The sequence below is a fragment of the Callithrix jacchus genome, chromosome 10 (assembly GCF_049354715.1).
Source record: "Callithrix jacchus isolate 240 chromosome 10, calJac240_pri, whole genome shotgun sequence".
In the NCBI taxonomy this organism is placed as follows: Eukaryota; Metazoa; Chordata; class Mammalia; order Primates; family Cebidae; genus Callithrix; species Callithrix jacchus.
The window spans coordinates 79825114-79844039 of NC_133511.1; the positions used below are offsets into that span (position 1 = coordinate 79825114).

The 18926-nt window shown below is 44.6% G+C and overlaps 1 protein-coding gene across 3 annotated transcripts in view; it reads left to right on the forward strand.

Moving 5' to 3' along the window:
• The first annotated feature begins 1576 nt into the window (after positions 1-1576).
• Positions 1577-18926, forward strand: part of SPON1 (spondin 1) — a 300022-nt gene continuing 282672 nt past the window's right edge. For 2 of the 3 annotated variants that reach the window (XM_002755075.6, XM_035265886.3), the window contains exon 1: positions 1577-2025. In XM_002755075.6, the coding sequence (XP_002755121.3) occupies positions 1788-2025 (238 nt within the window). In that variant the 5' untranslated portion in view covers positions 1577-1787. Of the gene's footprint in view, positions 2917-18926 lie in introns of all 3 variants that reach the window. The other variant, XM_009007713.5, reaches the window with a different exon arrangement.

An 18926-nucleotide genomic window follows, 5' to 3' on the forward strand; every position in this document is an offset into this window, starting at 1 on the left:
ACAATTCCCTCAGCACTCAGACGTAGATGTGAACCTCACCTCAAAAAGGAGAGCTGAATCAGGTGCTGCTAAGGTCAAGAAGGGCTAGGATGAGAGAAGCGCATAATTGGCTTCAGCAAGGGGTTACTGTCAGGTGACCTCTGAGAAAAGGCATCCAGTTAATAGTGGCAGCAGGAATTCCAGCACAAGCACTGAGAAGTAAGTGGGCAGGTAGGAAGGAATGAAGGCCTCCCACGCAGGTGGCACCCTGGGCCTGTTTGTAGTGCTGTGAAAAAGAAAACCCTGTTCTGGAAAGCAAAGGAGATTGCTTGCTAAATGTAGGCCTAGGAGGTGTGCTGAAGGCCCTGAGCAAAAAGAAGAAGAGGAAACCAAAGCTTCTGAGAGCACCTGGGGAGGGATGCGCTCCTGTGCACTGAGAGGCAGGGGGTTTAAGGAATCCTCAAGTGGGTGAGGGAGTGGGCGCCACTGGAGACCAACTCAAGTGTTTTACATGGGTCATATAATTTAATTCTAGCATATTTTCCCCACTCTCCCCTCTAGGAAGGGTGTACTGGCACCCACCCCATTCCCTTGTTCTCCAAAGCAGGAAACAAGCTTGGAGGGTGCAATAACTAGCCCAGGCTTCCCAGTCGGTGAGTGGCGGGACTGAGGTTTGATTCGGTTCTCTTCCCAGGCAGACACTGGGAGAGATTCTTGCCCTGGGTCTTTTCCCTTCAGGCCCTCAGGCTTAGCACCTCTCTGAACATCTGTCCCTGGGGACTGAGAAACTGATCTAAAATGTAAGCCAAGAAAACACAGGCTCTTCACAGAATCTTTCAAAACTCATTTCCAGGGCTGTAGGAGGTCCTTCCTGAGTCTTAGGCACTTTTGCCTTTGCTGGCTCCTTTCTCCAGGTTAAGTATATTTTATGACTGTGGAGATATAAATACAAATATATTAACATTATATAGTAAACATTTGTTTGATCTAAACCTTTTTTCTCCTGATTTTAAATAAAACATTTTCATAGATCCAAAAGTATTGTGGGCCCTAAGCGCTGTAGCTAAGTCGTTTCTCCTTTCTCAGTCTCCCATCTGACCTGTTCCAATATGGCCTTGGGGAGAGAGCAATGGGCCTGGAGTCGCGGCCTATAACCCTGCCGTTAACTGGTCGCAAGTCTTGATTTGCTGGTCTATAAAATGAGTGAGAATAACGTAATGTTTATTGGGGGTAGGGAAAATGAAAGTGAGTCGATACCGTAAGTAAACCGCCAAGCATATTGCTGGGCACAGAGCAGGTGTGCCACAAAAGTTATTTCTCAGGCTTTCCCTTCCCTGAGCACCGTCCTCCACAGGGTCCGGGGTATAGCTGGGAGTTGAAGCAGCAGCCTCCTAGGCGATGGGACAGAGCCCGCAGTGTCCCGTAGCATGCCACGATTTCTTCGTCAGACCCTGAGAATCCCACGTCGCAAAATAAACACGGCCGCGCAGCTAATCGCCAGTTCGGAGGAAACAAAACAGCGCTGCGCTCGGCGATCTGGGCAAAATCAGCCCTCCCTCCTCCCGCTCCTTCGCCGCCGCCCTCCCCTCCTCGCACCGCTCCGGTTCGCTCCGCTCAGCTCAGCGCAGCGCAGCGCAGCTCCGCGGCCACCAAGCCGCGGCGGGCACGGTCTCCGAGTCGCCTACGCCGGCTCCGAGCTCCCTCTTTCCGCCCGAGCTCCGCCAGGTCGCACCTTCGTCGGGACCACTTCGGGCAAGAGTCGCGTGGCGAAGGCCGGCGGCCGCGGCACAAAGTTGGGGGCCGCGAGGATGAGGCTGTCCCCGGCGCCCCTGAGGCTGAGCCGGACCCCCGCCCTGCTGGCCCTGGCGCTGCCCCTGGCCGCGGCGCTGGCCTTCTCCGACGAGACCCTGGACAAAGTGCCCAAGTCAGAGGGCTACTGCAGCCGGATCCTGCGCGCCCAGGGCACGCGGCGCGAGGGCTACACCGAGTTCAGCCTCCGTGTGGAGGGCGACCCCGACTTCTACAAGCCGGGAACCAGCTACCGCGGTAAGTGGCTGCCCGGCGTGGCGTGGGGAGTGCGGGACCCGGTCCCCGGAGGGCGCCGACCGCCCGGTGCCGGAGGAGGGCGCGCGGTCTCCCTGCGCGCGGCGCCGGTGCAACCCCGCAAGGGCCCTTCTGTCCTGGCTATCCTCGGCCCTTGTAGCCGCCGCGCGCATCATAAGCCAGTGTCTGGGACCGTCGCGGAGGCCGCAGCCAGGAGAGGCAGCCCGGGTCTCCGACGCTTGGTTCCTAGGCGGAGGATGTAACTGAGCCACGCGTCACGCGCCGGCCTGACTGCAAGGGAGGCTTGCTTCTCCTCTGGCCGTCTGCAGGAGGGAAGTAAGCCCGTTTTGCTCCAAATCGGTCTGGAGGGGGCCCAGGCTTCTCTTGGTCGGGTCCCAGGCAAGGCAGCGACTGCAACTTCCCTGCTCCGTCCCTGAAGGAGAGGGTACCCGCTTCTTAAAGACCGGCTCTGGGCGGGACGGCCACTCCGGCTTCTTTGGATAGGTCCCTTCAGGAAAAGGAACTTTGGCTTCTCCCTAACCGGTCGCGGTGCGCGGGAAGGAAGGGCAGGGACAGCCGAAAGATCCTCGAAAGGGTCCTTGGAAAGAACCCCAAATTATTATCTCATGGTCCCAGACGAGACAGAGGATCTTGGGTTTCCGGAACAGATTCCCAATGGGAACAGGGTCCTCAAAGAGCTCTGGGTAGGCCCGGAGCTGGAAGGGGAAGTGGATGAAGATGGAAAGAGAAGCCCCGATGCCCGAGGCCTGCTCCCTGGAGGCCGGAGAACCTTGGCTCAGGCACCCCGGAGGCTCCGTCACCCAGGGATGTCCTTCCTACGCTGCTCGGCTGAGAGCGGGGTTTCGGGAGCTCAGGGAGGAGGTCTCCAAGCAGGTGAGCGCCTCCTGGGCGGGACGGGCAGCTCGACCAGCACCGACCTGAAGACCCCTGACTGTTCCCACAGCCTGCCACCTCGCTCCGCAGCAGGGTCATCTCCCCAGACATCGCTTCCTCTTGCAACAGTAGCCGCTTTCCGGGTGGGGGACAGGTAACCAGGAAGGGAAGGGAGCCTGTCTGGCCTCACTTAGGATCCCACGAGGGAGCGTGTCCCCTCACCCCCGCCCCTTCACAAGTCAGCTCTGGTGCTAAGCAGGTTGCAGTGGGTCACTGGGGCACCTGGTGGGGCAAATGGGCTCCCAGCTGCTGTACTTTTCTCCCCGCCTTCCCAGTTCCCCAGAGAGCCTTGGACGGAAGCGGTGGGAGCAACACAGGAGAAAGTTGGGGACAGTGTCAGCGGGCGCCAGGGCCACGCTTCTTGGAGCTTTTTTCCCGTTTTCCTGGGTTTTTGTCCCCGACTTTATCCACCCAGGAGTTACTCAGAGCCGGCTCCTAGGTGCCCTTGGCGCCTTGGCGTGCTGAGCACTTGGCGGGGAACAGTCTGACCCTGGCGCGCAGCTCCGCGGGATCCTGGGTACTCCACAAAGAAAGATTCTGGGCGAACATCCCGCCCAGCCCGGGAGGGAGAGCGCGGTTTGGCACCGCCGTGGCTGGAGCGAGTCGCGCCGACGGGCGGCGACTGCCACTCGGTGGAGCTGGGAAGCGGCGGATCCTCCCTCTGGACCACAGGGAAGCGGGTGTGACCTCACTGGCCTATTCAGCCCTCCCCAAAACTGAGGACCTGGGTTCACAGGGGAAACTGCCACCGCTCCACGTAGCAGAGAAAAAAGTGGCTCTGGAGTCCAACAGACTTAGGTTTAGTAGCTGTGTAAACTTGGGTAAGTCATTTAATTCCTCTGTACCTATTTCCTGCTGGGAAAAAAAAAAAGCTGTTTATCCATCCTCTCTTGGTAGTGGTAGGGAGTAAATGAGTTTACAAAGGTCAGTGTGCTTGAGCTAAAACAAGTGCCTAATACGCATAAGAGTTGAATGTGAGACCTTTATTGGTTTACTAATGGAGGTATATTCTTGATCAGATTTTTGTTTCTGAAGGGTGTATGTGCGTTTGAAAGTAGATGTCCTCAGCTCCCCTTAAGTCCATTTATCTAGTAGTGAATGGTGGTTATTTGGGTCCTCATGAATTCGTTGAATGAATGAATGAGATATTTCTTCATATCAGGAGCCTTGCCTAAGACTCTTCCTAATGCAAGCCCAGGAAGATTTTTTCAGTGACTTATGCTAGTCTGGGGTTCAGGCCATGTGTACCCAGCTTTTCACACTAATCTGCGTTTTAGTTGAGTATTGACAGCTGGTGGCCCTATCACTGGTAAGGAGGCACATCTGGTATTCAGGTGGCCAAAGAGGTTTCAGAACTACCTAAAAGTCCAGGGCCCGCAGGTGGGGACTTTTGTTAAAATAATTCATGGGACTTGATAGGGAGGGTCCTGGACTTTCACCCTACAGACTACTCCTGCCTAAACAGCCTTCTGGACTTTGACACCCCGACTCAGGCCGTAGATTGGGCAATCATCTTTTCTCCCTTCTTATGGCTAAGAGACCTCGAAAGAGATCTTGCAGGAACCATGGTGAGGTTTTCCAAGTAAATATTCTGCAATGAGCAAACCTGATTCCGCCACTTAAAGTTCGAAAGAAAAGGTGCTGGCCTAGTTTGTGACATTTTCTGTTGGCTCCTTCTTTCTTAGAATAATTGTGTTAAAAGTAACTCTAACACATTCTGCTCATTGTACTGACTTAGGGCTGTGAAGTTGGCATTCTCCTGGTGTTCTATTCGCTTTTTAATTTTTTCCTGAATTAGAATTCCTCACAATCCTTGGAATCAATGACTTGTTTTCCTGCCTCAAATCTTTGTCCACAGTTCATCCCCAAGTAGCTTCTGTTCTTTGTGCCTGCTAAGTATAGTCTTTAGGAACTCTAGACTGGAATAAAATGGTCACTATTAAAAAAATAGTGAAACATGCAGTTTCTTCCCCAAAACCTGAATCCAGTTGAGATCATTATTTGGTCTTTTCCAAATTGTTAGTATAATATTGACTTCTTTTTCTCTCCCACCACTTCTCTCTACTCTCCCTCCCTCTCCCCATAATCTCCCCTCCCTCCAACAGCAATAATTGTGCTTTAGAAAGCTCTGAAAGGCCTGCTCTGTTTCTGACCAGGGCCTCATTTGAAAAGGAGATTACAGTGATTAAAAATAACAAGTTGAGGATCCTCAAGGGGCTTCCTTTATATAGGAGGACAATTTGCAGGACCAGCCTTTCCCAGATCACAATTTCAAGCCAAATAGAAGAAAATCCACGGAAATGTTCAAGAGTTGATTGAAAATAAAAGAGGCTGTTTTGTCTTACTGAAGTTCTGTTTATTAGGAAAATAACATCAGACTCTGGCTAATGAGAATGGCGTTTCCTAGATGTTCTTTAAAGGGACATTTCAAGGAACTTGATGGGAAAAGAATGTCCAGCAGAGGTTTCAAAAGCTGGTCCAACTTCAAGCATAATTGGGGTTTTTGCCTAAACTGGGAGGTTTGGAAACCCAAAGCTGCATGACTTTCTCTTTCTTTGTCCCAAACTGATACAGACACACACTGACCAGAGGAGTAGACACCTCAGCCTGGTGGGAAACACATAGGCTTTGATGTTGGGTGGGTTGGTTTCATCTTGCTTGGTCATCTGTTCACTGTGTGATCCCAGGAAGCCACTTCACCTCTCTTGGCCAAAACTTCTCCATCTATAAAATTAGGGTGTTTTTTTCCCATTGTTCCTGTGAAAATTAGAAATAATTCATGTCAAAAGAAATTGTCACACAGTGGTTGCTTAAAAACAAATGTTATGTGATGATTATTTTGGAAATAGAAAAATACTTAGCAGCAAAGCCCTGGCTAAGATACTGTGTTAAGTTCTTCCTACTCATCTCCCTTATTCCTCACAGTACTTTGAGGCAGTTTATTGTTGTTATTGTTTTATGGATGAGAAGACTTAAGACTCAGAGAGGTTTAGTTCCTTACCCATGGTCACACAGATAATAATCAGTGGAATCAGAATACAATCTTAGGTCTAAATCTGTGCTCTTGACCAGTCTTCTGTGCTGCCTCAGTGAAGTTAGTTGGGAGTAGAATGAAATTCACTCAGCTACCCTCAGCCTTCTGGATAGTGAGCCTTCCTTCAAGGAAAACAGAACAACAAATCAAGTTAATAACTGACATCTCTCAGGACACAAAGTAATATAAAGTGATAAATCCTTATTCATATTTGCTCTTTTCTCTTATTGGCTTCAGTGTTACATTTTTCCATAAACCAGAGGACTAATTTAGAAATGTGAACAACATTGTCAGTCTTTGGCCAATTCCTTTTGTTTGTGGGGAAACAAAAACAAATTGGGTAGGCAAAACAACAACAAAAGCAGAAAGAAAAGAAAAAAGAAAAAACAGATTAGACTGTTGTTTTATTTTTATGTACAGCTGTTATATAAACATGCCTGTAAAATTATATGTTTGGAAAGGACAATATACTAGAAAATATCTGGGAAAATATACTAGATGAGGCCTTTTATATAAACTATTCCCCGTATGGTGGAGTTTTTAAAAACTAAGTGCTGCTGCTGATATTATAATTAAGCTACCCCTCCTATACCTCTCTTCCCTTTTTTGCACTATTCCCCATTTTTTTATTATGTAACTATTTTTTAACCATTACGACTTTAGTTTAAACTGCAAATAAAAATTAGAAGATGCATACATAGCTAATGTTTAATGGTTGTGGAGATTGTTTATTGTTCTGAGTTTCAGGAAATGAAAGAAACAAAAACATACAGGCTGAGCATGGTGGCTCACGCCTGTAATACCAGCACTTTGGGAGGCCAAGACAGGTGGCTCATGAGGTCAGGAGTTCGAGACCAGCCTGACCAACATGGTGAAACCCTGTCTCTACTAAAAATACATAAATTAGTTGAGCATGGTGGCATGCGCCCGTCGGGAGGTAGAGGCAGGATAATTGCTTGAACCCAGGAAGCGAGGTTGCTGTGAGCCAAGATCACACTACTGCAGTCCAGCCTGGGCAACAGAGCGAGACCCTGTCTCAAAAAAAAGAAAAAAATACAAAAAAAAAAGCATATTAAAATGGAATTTTTCCAGGTTTAAAACTTGAGTACTTCCCCATACACAAGTAAGTTGTTTCATTACAGCTGACTCTTTCAACTGCAACAAGAAGCTATAATCACTGATATGTTCATCACTATGGGCCGGCATATCAGGAACTTTTCACTCTCACACTCTCCACTTGCTTGTTATACAGACTGTCAGATATAGGTCAACATCAGGTACAGGCTAAACTCATGTTACTAACAGAACCCAAAACACAGTGTTTTAAACAAGAGGTAAATGGGAGACCCAGCATGATGGGAGTCTTTGCTCCATAAGCCCATCCAGGAACCAGGCACCTTCTATCTTGTTCCCCTGCCATCTTCTCGCACTCTGCTGTCCAATAGGTGGCTATTTAGCCACGTGTGGCTATGAAGTACTTGAAATGTGGCTATTCTGAATTGAGATGTGCTGTAACTATAAAATACACAGTAATTGTTGAAAATTTAGTATAAAAAGAGTGAACTTCTAATTAATAATTTATGTATTGATTACATATTAAAATGATAATTATAGATATTAAGTAAAATATACTAGTTAAAACCAATTTTGCCTGTTTTTCACTTATTTTTAATGGATACCTGTTAACATATAAAATTAATTTCATTTGGCTTGAGCTTATTTCTCCTAAACAGCACTGTTTTAGGGTATTATTCTCCTTGGCATGGTTACAACCGAGGAGGACCTCTGCTCATCTGTATTCAGTCGGCATGCAGGGGACTGCAGGGAGAGGAAGTAGAGGACAGCAGCTTTCTTTTAATGATGTGACCCAGAAACTGCACCCAGCACTTCTAAACATACTCCATTGGCAAAAATGTAGTCATGTGGCCATACCTAGCTGCAAGGGAGGCTGGGAAATACAGCGTTTAGCTGGATAGCCACATGCCCAGCTAGAACTTGAGGGAGGATTTATTTTTCAAAACAATGAAACAGAAAATTTGTGGGGACCATATTAACTATCTCTGACACATATTTTCATGCATAGTCATGTAAAAACACAATATGTCTTATTCTCTCACTCAGTGAAAGGTCATCTAGGTGGATCAACTTGACAACATATAAACTGATGTTCCTGCTAAGTATCAACAGAGGAAGCCAGATGTGGTGGCTCACACCTGTAACCTTAACACTTTGGGAGGCCGAGACAGGTGGATTGCTTAAGCCCTAGAGTTCAAGATCAGCCTAGGCAATATGGCAAACCCCCAACTCTGCAAAAAAATACGAAAATTAGCAGACTGTGGTGTCTCATGCCTGTAGACCTAGCTACTCGGGAGGCTGAGGCAGGAGGATCTCTTGAGCCAGGGAAGTTGAGGCTGCAGTTTGTGAAGATTGTGCCACTATACCCACCTGGGTGACAAAGTAAGACCCTGTGTCAAAAGAAAAAAAGAAGGGAAAAAGAAAGAGCAGGGGCAGGAGTGCTGGGGTGTAAATGTGCATGTATTGTGGCCTCCTTTGTCTCATTCTTTTTTCTCAGTAAAAGAGGAAGCAGCAAAGAACGAAAGGAATGAAGGTAAAGTAAATAAACAAGATAGCAAAGGGGTGGTGTGGGAAGATAAAAAGAAAAATGAAAACCCATTGGCGTATACATTCAGAATGAAAATGAAAGAAAATGTTTGAGTATAGTAGAGTCCCATTAAGATGGGACTAGAGGGCTAGATTCAAGAAGAGCCATGGAAAGCAAAAATCACATAAGTCAAAATTAATCCTTTGAAATTATACATAAAATATAACCTAGATGCCAGCTTCAATCTAACCTTATCTAAACACCCTACCCCCGATATTTTTGTAAGTGGAGAATAGAAATGAATTGGCATGTCTCAATAAGTCTAGCACTTCTATTTTCCCTCCAGCGTTGGAAGAGATCAGTGTTTCCTCAGTTGCATAGCAGATAAGCCCTTGGTTTGCCCTGACATGCAAACACAAAATCCTCAACATATGATGGAGTGAGGGAGCTGAGGGGCTCAGGCCATGCTCACTCAGGCATGTGCATGCATTGAATGGAGTGGCAAGTGGTCCAAGTCATTTAAAGCATTACTTTCTCTGTCTCTCTTTTTTCTCCTCCAATAGTGTGCAATTATGTTTGATTTTTACCAAATGCACCTCTCTTGGAGCATCTACGGTGTCAGGAAGCTTGCTATATCATATAAAAAGCTTTTTGTGATGCTTGCCGGCTCTTGCTGGTATAAAATGCCCCACTTTGACAGGATGTTTTGACAGAGCTGGAGTTGGGGTGCAGATAGGACAGGGCAAGGAGTTAAGTGAGATCACCTGAAGTCCTTTGTGAGGTCTATGTAGAGCAAGCTTCTACCTTTCAGAGAAATATTCAAAACTTCCATGAAATATTCAGGAGAACTTTAACAGGGGACCAACCCACATCTACTGATTTGCTTGAGGCCAGGAGACCCATGGGAAATAACTTGAACCCTTTCTACAGCTGTGGCTGAGATATTTGCAAATATGTCTCATGGACTGAGTCTCATAAACCAGGGAAGGTTTCCAAGAACAAGTCACCATGTATGGAGCAGGAATGTAGGAAAATGGGCGGAGTCACACCAGGATATATGAACCAAGTGCTACTGGAAGCCCCTCCTCCCTCCTCCTCCACACTGTCCTTTGAATTTTCCAAACGCACTAAGCTCGTTTCTTCCCCGGGGCCTTCGTCCTTGCTATTCTTCATGCCTGGCAAGGTTGTCCCTAGATCTTTACCTGACCAACTCCTTGTCTTTTAAGGGAATCTCTTTAAAGAGGCTTCTATGACTACCAATTTATGTGTCCCATCACTTTCGCCTGACTTTGTTTTCTTAATAGCCTTAAACACTCTCAGAAATTCTCTCATTTATCAACTGCCTCCTACAGCTATAATACAAGCTTTATGAGAGCAAAGATTTTGTCTTTCTTATTTGCCATTTTATCTTCAGTTCCCAGAACAGTACCTGGGCATAGCAGGCATTAAATCATTATTCGTTGGAAAAAAAAAAATGAAGTATCATTAAAGCCCCAAGAACTCTGGTGTGAGCTGTCTCTCTAAGAGAGCTAGATGGATGGAGGAAGGGGAAGGTGTTCCTCTCTCAGCCAGAGAGAAAGGTGAGCACCCAAGGGATGGCAGACAGGAGACAAGGAGCTCCAGGTGGTAGCAGCAGAGGGAAAGGATGCCCAGGGCTGCGGGTGCATCGGCAGGAGGCTGAGGGCAGATGGCCTGTGTCCAGGGTGCAGACCATTGGGAGGGAAGAGAGAGCAGTTTTGTGCATAGCAAAAGCAGGGACCCTGCTGCTGCGGCATGAAAAGCAGAGCAACAGCAGGCAAAAGGGCAGAGGCAGGGGGCTGCCAACCTCAGAAACTGGCTCTGAGAAACTGGCTCTGAGTATCTGGAGGAGTAGGGCTGAGGGGATTATTGAGCCATCAAACCCAGACACCAATTATTAAAGCGACTTTCCCTGGAACCAGCATGTTGCGGAGTCATTTGTAGTCATTTCCAAACCTAGTTATGCCTTTGGAGAGTGCAAAAACTAAAATAAAATTTAACTTTAAAAAACTTCCTGGGCCCTACCCTAACAACAGCCTGGATCCTGGGACTCTTATATTCTTCTTCTTCTTTTTTCTTTTAATCTTTTAAAGCAAAATGATCACCACCTCTCCTAGCCCCAGCCCCAGCCTCCCACACACTTCAGCACCTGGTCACATCATTGCCCTATCCTGTTACTATGGGACACACTCATTTAGTGACCAGTGGAATGTCTTCAAAGCCAACATGACTGCAGCATTTTCTGCTTGGCAGTAGGGTCATGGGAGAAGAGAACCATGAGTTTTCTTTAGGGGGCCACACTCACAGACTGGTGACACTTGAGCCAGGGCTGACTTAGTTGTACTTTTCTGCCACCAAAGTCTGCCTCCCATGGAACTTTCACCCATCTGCCCGAGGTTCTTTCCTTTGGAATCATGCAAAAGAAGGTCTCTCCTGGACCATATGTCAGTCCTTGAGACGTTTGTGAATAAATACCTGTTAAGGCTTCTCTTCTGACTACAATGCCCCATTTCTTTAACCATTCTTTTTAGGTTGCAGTTGCTTGCCCCCTTTTACTTTGTGCTCCAGAAATGGTCTGTTGTGGGCAGGACACGACACAGTGATGATCTCCTTGTCCTGAACATTGTGCTTGTGTGAAGAACGCCAGGTCTTGTGTTTGCTATTTTGGCAGCTGTGCTGTAGTCTGGAATCACACTGAACTTGCAGCCAACTTAAACTCTTGCAATTTTCCAGAAGGCCTGCTGCCCTCTTTAACCTAGACTGGTGAAAATGGACCTTGAACATAAAATTTGACATGATTTCTCATTCTATTTAATCCAGCATGCTTGGATCCACGCTTGTGGCTGTCAACCATTTGTGAATCTGTATTTGGTCACCAAGTGACTTATTCACATATCCTAATTTTGGATTATCCACAGTGTTGATAAGCAGGTCTCCTAAGTCTTTATCAATGAAGTTGATAAGAATATTGAGCAGTTGATTGAGCCCTCTTACATTCCTTAGAGTCTTTCCCTAAAGTTGATAGTTAGCTAAATAGTTTTGAAGTCAACAGATCTGCTGTCATCCCAATGACATTTACATTCCAACTGCTACCCCCACCATAAGGCACCTCAGTTTAGTCATGCATGAATACTGTTTCCTTAGCCTGCTGGTGATTCTTATAGTTTAGGCAGGGTGTTTTCTTTCTTTGCTTCAAAATTAGTCAAGACTCTCCACTGTGAGTGATAGGAACAGAGTCAATCTAACTAAAGCAGAAAATGGAATGCACTGATTCCCGTATTTGGAAGGTCTAGGGGTGGCTCTTGCTTCAGGCATAAATGAGTCTAGTGACTCAAATGGGGTCATTCCATCTCTCTCTTTCCCCTTCCCTCTTTTGTTCTCTATCCTTTTTGTCCCTCTCTTCTACCTTCTCTCTCTTGCTCTTTCCATCCTCAATCTCTTGGCTGTGTTTTGTTCTCACTTTTCCTTACTACAGATAAACTTTCTCCAAATGACAGGGAGGATAGCTGCCAGCTTTTTTACTTTCAGTGAAAAACCTCTTAGCTCATCCTGTGACTAAAAGAAAAGCCCCTTTCCTTCTAACCACAAACTGAAACATCCCAGGGAAGATTGTAATTAGTCCAGCGCGGGTCACGTGCCCAGGGCAATGGCATGGAAATAGACTGGATCTGGGTCACAGTCACTTTTGTGACTTGACATTTGAGGAGGGAGGGGAAACTGTGATTGGAAGCCCCAGTAACCAGAGTAGGGGCAGCAGTGGGGCTCCCCCAGAGCTTCCTGCCCTCATCCACGTTCCCAGCTACGTTCTCTAGGCTGATGTATCTCTACCTCCCCAGGGGCATCCTTCCCTTTATTCCTCTTGCTATCCACATGTTGTTCAGCTCAGGACCCGTTCATCTGGCTCTGAGCTGCTCCATGATGAGGTCACACATGGGGAAAGGATTAAGTTTTATTGAGATGCTGCAATGTACTTCATTGCATTATCTCCTTGAATCCTCATGACAAATCCACTGGAATTTGATAATTGGATAATTATGATAATTGGATAAATGATAATTATCATCCACTGGAGATGATAATTATGATCCTTATTTCACAGAGGAGACTGATTTATTTTTTAATGTATTTTATTGATTTAGCAAACGTTTGTATATACTTTCCATTGCCAATTCATTAATTGTCATGATGACAACAGTAGGTAAATTCTATTAAATATTACTGCTGTTTTACAGATAAGGACATAAACAAGGAGAGCTTGAGTAACTTGCCCAAAATTACACATAATAAACAGGGAAATTTGAACCAAGTCTGTTAGCTACCTGTTAGAGAAAAATGGCCCTTACAAATTTAAATATGTATAATCTTCAGTTTGAATGGGAGAGACTTCATCTCTGCCTGGGGATTCTGAGAGCACTGGCTGAAGAAGGCCATCCAGGGGAACAGCATAACCCAACCGCACATCTTCACGTGCTCACATTTGGATTACCAGTCTTGCCTTCCAAACTTCCAGGCCATCACCAGCAAATCTTTTCTTGCCTGATCCTGGCTAGGTGGCCTAAATTATTGTGCCAATTTAAAAAACAGAGATATATGAGTTCCAGCTTCTCAGAGCTCTGGAAGTTGTGCAGAGTAGGAAAGGGAGCACTGTGGCTTACTTAATACCCAACAGTCTTTACCATGTTGAAAGTTAAGGCAGAAGCTGAAGTGTGTTGTGGTTGAAGTCTGTAGCATGAAGACTGGGGCATGTCAGTAACACATACCAGGTGGACGGCAGGGGCTGGCCATAGGATGGAGCTGGGACCCAGGATCTTCTCATTGAGGTTGGGTTTCTGTTAATAATTCTGAAATCCAAGAGGCAGAGTGTGGAAGAAGATAGAACTGGACAAGATCCAATGAGGGTACCAGGCGTAGAAGATGAATTTGTGTTATAGTTTATCAGAGTCTTTGTTAGAAGATTTACACACCAACATTTGAAGGCCCCAGAAAGCTATTTGGGAATTAGGTAGGGAAAGTGTGCCCAAAGATGGAAAGAACTCTTCCCTGGGTCGGGATTTGAGGCCAGGCTCCAGTGTGGAATATCAGTCTTCGTATAAACATGGCAGGTCTTTGTCACTGATGTGGCTTCTAGGGCAAAGCCATAATTCAATAATCATACAACCTCCAGCCGATCTTCCTAAACTGTAAGTCTGAATATGAAATTTCCTAGCTCACACCCCTGCCTCATCCCCCCACACTCTTTAGCAAGGCATCATCTTCCCCCTGCTTATCTTCCTCACATAGCCTTTTATCACACCTTCCCTTTCAGCATGCAACTTATGAAATACAGAATTCATAAGTTCTGGTTCATAAATACAGAATAGTTCTGGTTTCCAGGGCCAAGACTGGCCCGTCACACCTTTCCACTCCATGAGATGCTATTGCTTCTCTTGTCCACTGGACAAACTCCTATTCGTCATTCAACTTGCTGTGCAAATACTACCTCCTCCTTGAAGCCTCTTCAAATTCACCCAGGTAGACACAGATGTTCTCTGCAACCCCAGAACACATTGTTCATAACTCCATAACACACATTACATGTTATAATAGACTGTGTGCTCCTGGAGAGCAGAGGCCATGTCTTTTTTACTCTGTGTCTCCAGGGATGTAGCACTGAGCTGGTGTAGACCAAATGCTCAATAAAGATAAAAGGATGAAGGAGGTTGACATATTGTTCGAGGTAACCTATGGGAACTTTGGAGAAGGGATCAGAATAGGGATGAGAAAACTATGCATTTAAGACAAATAAAAGCTTTTTTTCAGTCATTCAACAAGTATTTATTGAGCATTTGCTATGTGTAAAGAGGTATGCTAGGTAATAAAGATGCAGTGGGGTTCAAGACAGAACTTGCTTCTGCTCTCATGGAGATTACAGGTTATTGGGGGAGATAAGCATTTAACAGTTTCATAAGCATATTGAACTAAAATTAGGAGAGAGCTATTCCAGAAAAGTAAAGAGGTGTGTGGAGGTGGGAGGGGCAGGGGCAGGGAAGTCCTCACAGGGCACTCTATTTTGAGTGTGATAGGATGTAGGAAGCCTTGGTTTATTATAAGGACTTAGCCAAATCTCCTCATAACATGAACTTGTAAGACTCATCCCCAAAGACAATTCTTTCCATTGGAATCCTCCCAGTGGTCCTTCATTGGCACCTACTAGAGTTTTTCTTTGGAGGTTCAATCATTGTCCCTGAGGACCAGCTCTTTGAAACACATTGTTGGGTAATTGGCCTACTGAGCATCATGATCTTCTATCATCATAATCACCATTTTCTTCATCATCTTCACCCCCAGCATCACCATCACCACTCACCACCATTACTATCAACATCCTTACCACTACCACCATCATTGTCGCCATTATTCCTTACAATTCCTGAATAATTCACATGCACCAGGCACTGGGCTAAATAGTTAACTCTATATTCTTATAAAAAAGGCAGTATCATCAACCTCTTTTTAAAAATGAGGAACCAGGGAGATTAAGTAATTTACCAGAGGTCACATAAGTGGTAGCTCTGGGATTCCAATCCTAAATCTTTGCTCTTAATCAGTTCCCTGTATGTATTCACAGAATGGCTTTGCATGGAATTCCTTTTTTTTTTTAATCCTTCATAAGCATTTTTCTTTAATTTCTTGGATCTCTTAATAGTCTCTCAGGGGAGGCAATTGGGAGAAGTCATTAGAGAGAATTTTCTATTATTTACTGCCAAGTATTCATTTTAGGTTATTACTGAGACTCAGAACACGCTGAACATTTGTGTCTTTCAGAAGGAAGCTGTATAATGAGGTTCTCTGGAAGGATAGAGTCTCTTCTCTTCCTTCAAATTATACTGTGTAACAACATTATCACCAGTGATAATTATGGATTAAAACCCCACACTGCGTTCAGCCTCCAGAGCCTCCATCTCGTGTGTTATATTTAATAGTGTAGAGTACAACCCTAGTTTTCTAGAACCTACAGGAATGCAGCATTCTGGGAAGCTGAGTTTATGATTAGCCCTTTAAGCATACTGCACAGATGTACAAAAGTGGATATTTATCATTCAAAACATTGTTTAAGAATCTTTTAATCAAAATATAACTTATATAAGGAAAAGTTTACAAATCATAGAGTGTGGTGAATTATCATGTGTTGAATATACTCACGTAACCAGAACCCATATCAAGAAACAAACCATGACTTGTCCTCCAGCAGCATCCCCTCCAAGCTGCACTCCCTCCCTTTCCTGTACGTGTGACTACTGTCCAACCTGTAGCACCGTGAATTACTTTGCCTGTTTTTGAACTTCATGTAAATATATATAAATGTAATCATACCATTTGTATTCTCTTGTGCTTGTCTTCTGTCACTTGGGATTACCTTTGTGATATTTATCCCTGTTGCTTGTGGCGGTATGTGTTCATTTTCATGACTATGAGGCATTTGGCTATATGAATATGCCACAATTTATATACCCATTCTAGGGCTGTTGGGCATTTGAGTATCTCCACTTGGATGCTACTACAAACAATGTTACTATGCATATTCTTATAAGTATCTTTGGTGTACATATATATGCATTTCTGTTGATTTAAGATGGTATTTCTGGGTTATAGGATAAGAGTATGTTCAGCTTTAGTAAACACTTCCAAAGAATTTAGCAGTAAAATTGCTAATTTTCACTTCCATCAACAGTGTGTGAAAGTTCAGTTAACATCGCTAGATATTGTTAATTCTTAAGTTTAGCCAAACTGGTAGATATACAGTACTATTTCATTGTAGATTTAATTTTTATTTCCCCTGTTGACTAATGAGGTTGAGAGCCTTTTCGTATGTTTATTGGCCATTGGGCACCTTCTTTTGTGAACTGTTAGTTTGTACATTTGTCTTATTTTTCTCCTGTTGGGTTGTCTGTCTTTTTCTTATTGATCTGAAAGAGTTTTTTATATTTTTTGAATAAAAGTCAGTTTCTGGTTCTATGGTTGCAGATATCTTCTTTGACACTGTTGATTGCTTCTTCACACTTAATGGTGTCTTTTGACGAGGAAAAGTTTGATATCACCCCATTTATGTATCTTCTCCTATACTGTCAGTGCTTTTTTATGCTCTGTGTAAGAAATCTTTCTTACTCCAAGGTCATTCACATTTTATTACATGCTACCTTCTTAAAACTTGGTTTTACTTTTCACACTTAGCTCTACAATCCACGTGGAACTTACTCTGTGTATGATGTGAGTTAAGGGCCAAGATGTACCTTTTTCTACATGGTCATTCAGTTGTCCCAGCACCGCTTACTGAAGAGATTATCTTTTCTCCATTGCTCTGATGTATTAGGTTGATGCAAAAGTAATTGTAATTTTTTCCATGACAAAAACCATTAATGGCCAAAACTGGAATTACTTTTGCACCTACCTAATATATCCTTTGTCATAAATCAAACTTTGTATATTTGTGGAACTTTCCTAGACCCTAAACTGCTCAACTGGCCCATTTTTCTTTCCTTGCTATAGTTTACTGGCTTAGTGTTCTGTAGCTGCATAAGTCTTGATATCTGGGGATATAAGCCCTTCAATTTTGCACTTCTTTCATTAAGATTGTCTTGGACAATCTTGGCCCTTTGCATTGCCATGTAAATTTTAGAACCAGCTTGTCGATATCACAGAGAGGCTGCTGGGATTTTAATTTAGATTGATTAAATCTATAGATCAATTTGAGGATAATTGACATCTTTAACAATACTGAGCCAACCAGTCTATGAACACTTACATAAGTTTAATTGCACATCAGCTCCGCACTGGTCACTATGCTGAGCTCAGATGGTTTCTTACCCTTGAAGGTCTTACAGATGTGTAAATGAACACATAAACACAAAATGTAATCTAATTTGATAATCTTATCACTGATAATGAGTTCGTATTTACTAAGGACTTTACATATATTACTTCATTATACCTTGCCATGATACTTTGAGGTAAACGCTGTTACTATGTCCATTATGTAGATATTTTTAATCTCACTAGGGTCCAAGAGAAAGAGCACCCAGGTCTTTATGGGAAAATCAGAGGGACCATCACACAGAGTGGAGATTTAGCTGACTTCTGAAGTTTGCCAGGAATGGAGGAGCTTGATCATTCCAAGGTATATGAGTAGCACTTGAAAAAATACCATAGGGCGACATGACAGGGATTTTCAGGAAACTTCTACAGAGTGAATCCCAGGATTGAAATGTAGAATGGCAGGGGAATGGTAGCATGGTTTGTGAAGCCGGAGAGGCAGAGTCTGAGGGCATCTTGGTCTGTGGAGTTTGAGCTTTTTCCTGAAGTCAGTGGCTGTGGAGCAAGGATTGTCTGTTTTGGGTTGGGTTCCCAGAGGCTGATTATATTCATTTCCCAGGACTACTGTACAAATTACCATAAATTGGTGGCTTGAAACAACATAAATTTATTCTCTCATATTTCTGGAGGCTAGACATCTGAAATCAAGGTAGCTGGCAGTATTGTTTTCTTCTAAAGGGCTCTGAGGAAAAGTTGGCTCCATGCCTCTTGCCTGGCTTCTGGCGGTTGTCAACAGTCTTTAGCTTTCCACGGCTTGTAGACACATGGCTCTAATATCTGCCTCTGCCATCTTGTGGCATTCTTCCTTGTGTCTCTCTGTGTCTTTTCTTGTAGGGACACAAATCATATGGGATTTAGGGCCCACTGAATCAAGCATGACCTCATCTTAACAAACTATAACCAGGAAGACCCTATTTCCAAATAAGGCCACATTCCCAAGTATGGCTTAGAACTTTAATATATCTTAATCTGTAACACAAGCTTCAGATGAGGATTTAGATGCAAGTGATTCTTTTAAGAAAGTGCTCCCAGGGGAAACTAGTAAGAGGAAGCGGGGGAAGCAGGACAGTGACTGGGAAGGTGTCCTGCCAGCCTGTAATCCCAGGCAAGGTCCCTTCAGGTAGTTTCAGTCTTACCTTGCAGTGCCATTTTGGACTGTAAAGTACCTCTAAGAATTGTCCTCACCTGAGGCAAGGGAGCTGGACCTTTCATCTGAGGCACAGCAGGCTCCAGTAACCTGAGGACCAGAAACACAACTTAAGAGAAGAGCCACAGGTGCTGGCCACTGGAAGCAGTGATATATTAGTGCCAAGGTCACATTAAAATGGTAAAAAGGCATTTGAAGAAATCTGGGTGGAGTATCCTTACTGTTTGTTACTTTGTCCTTTGTTCCCCTTCCTCCAGAATTGTGTATAACAGCGGTGAAAACTACCCGCCCCCACCCTA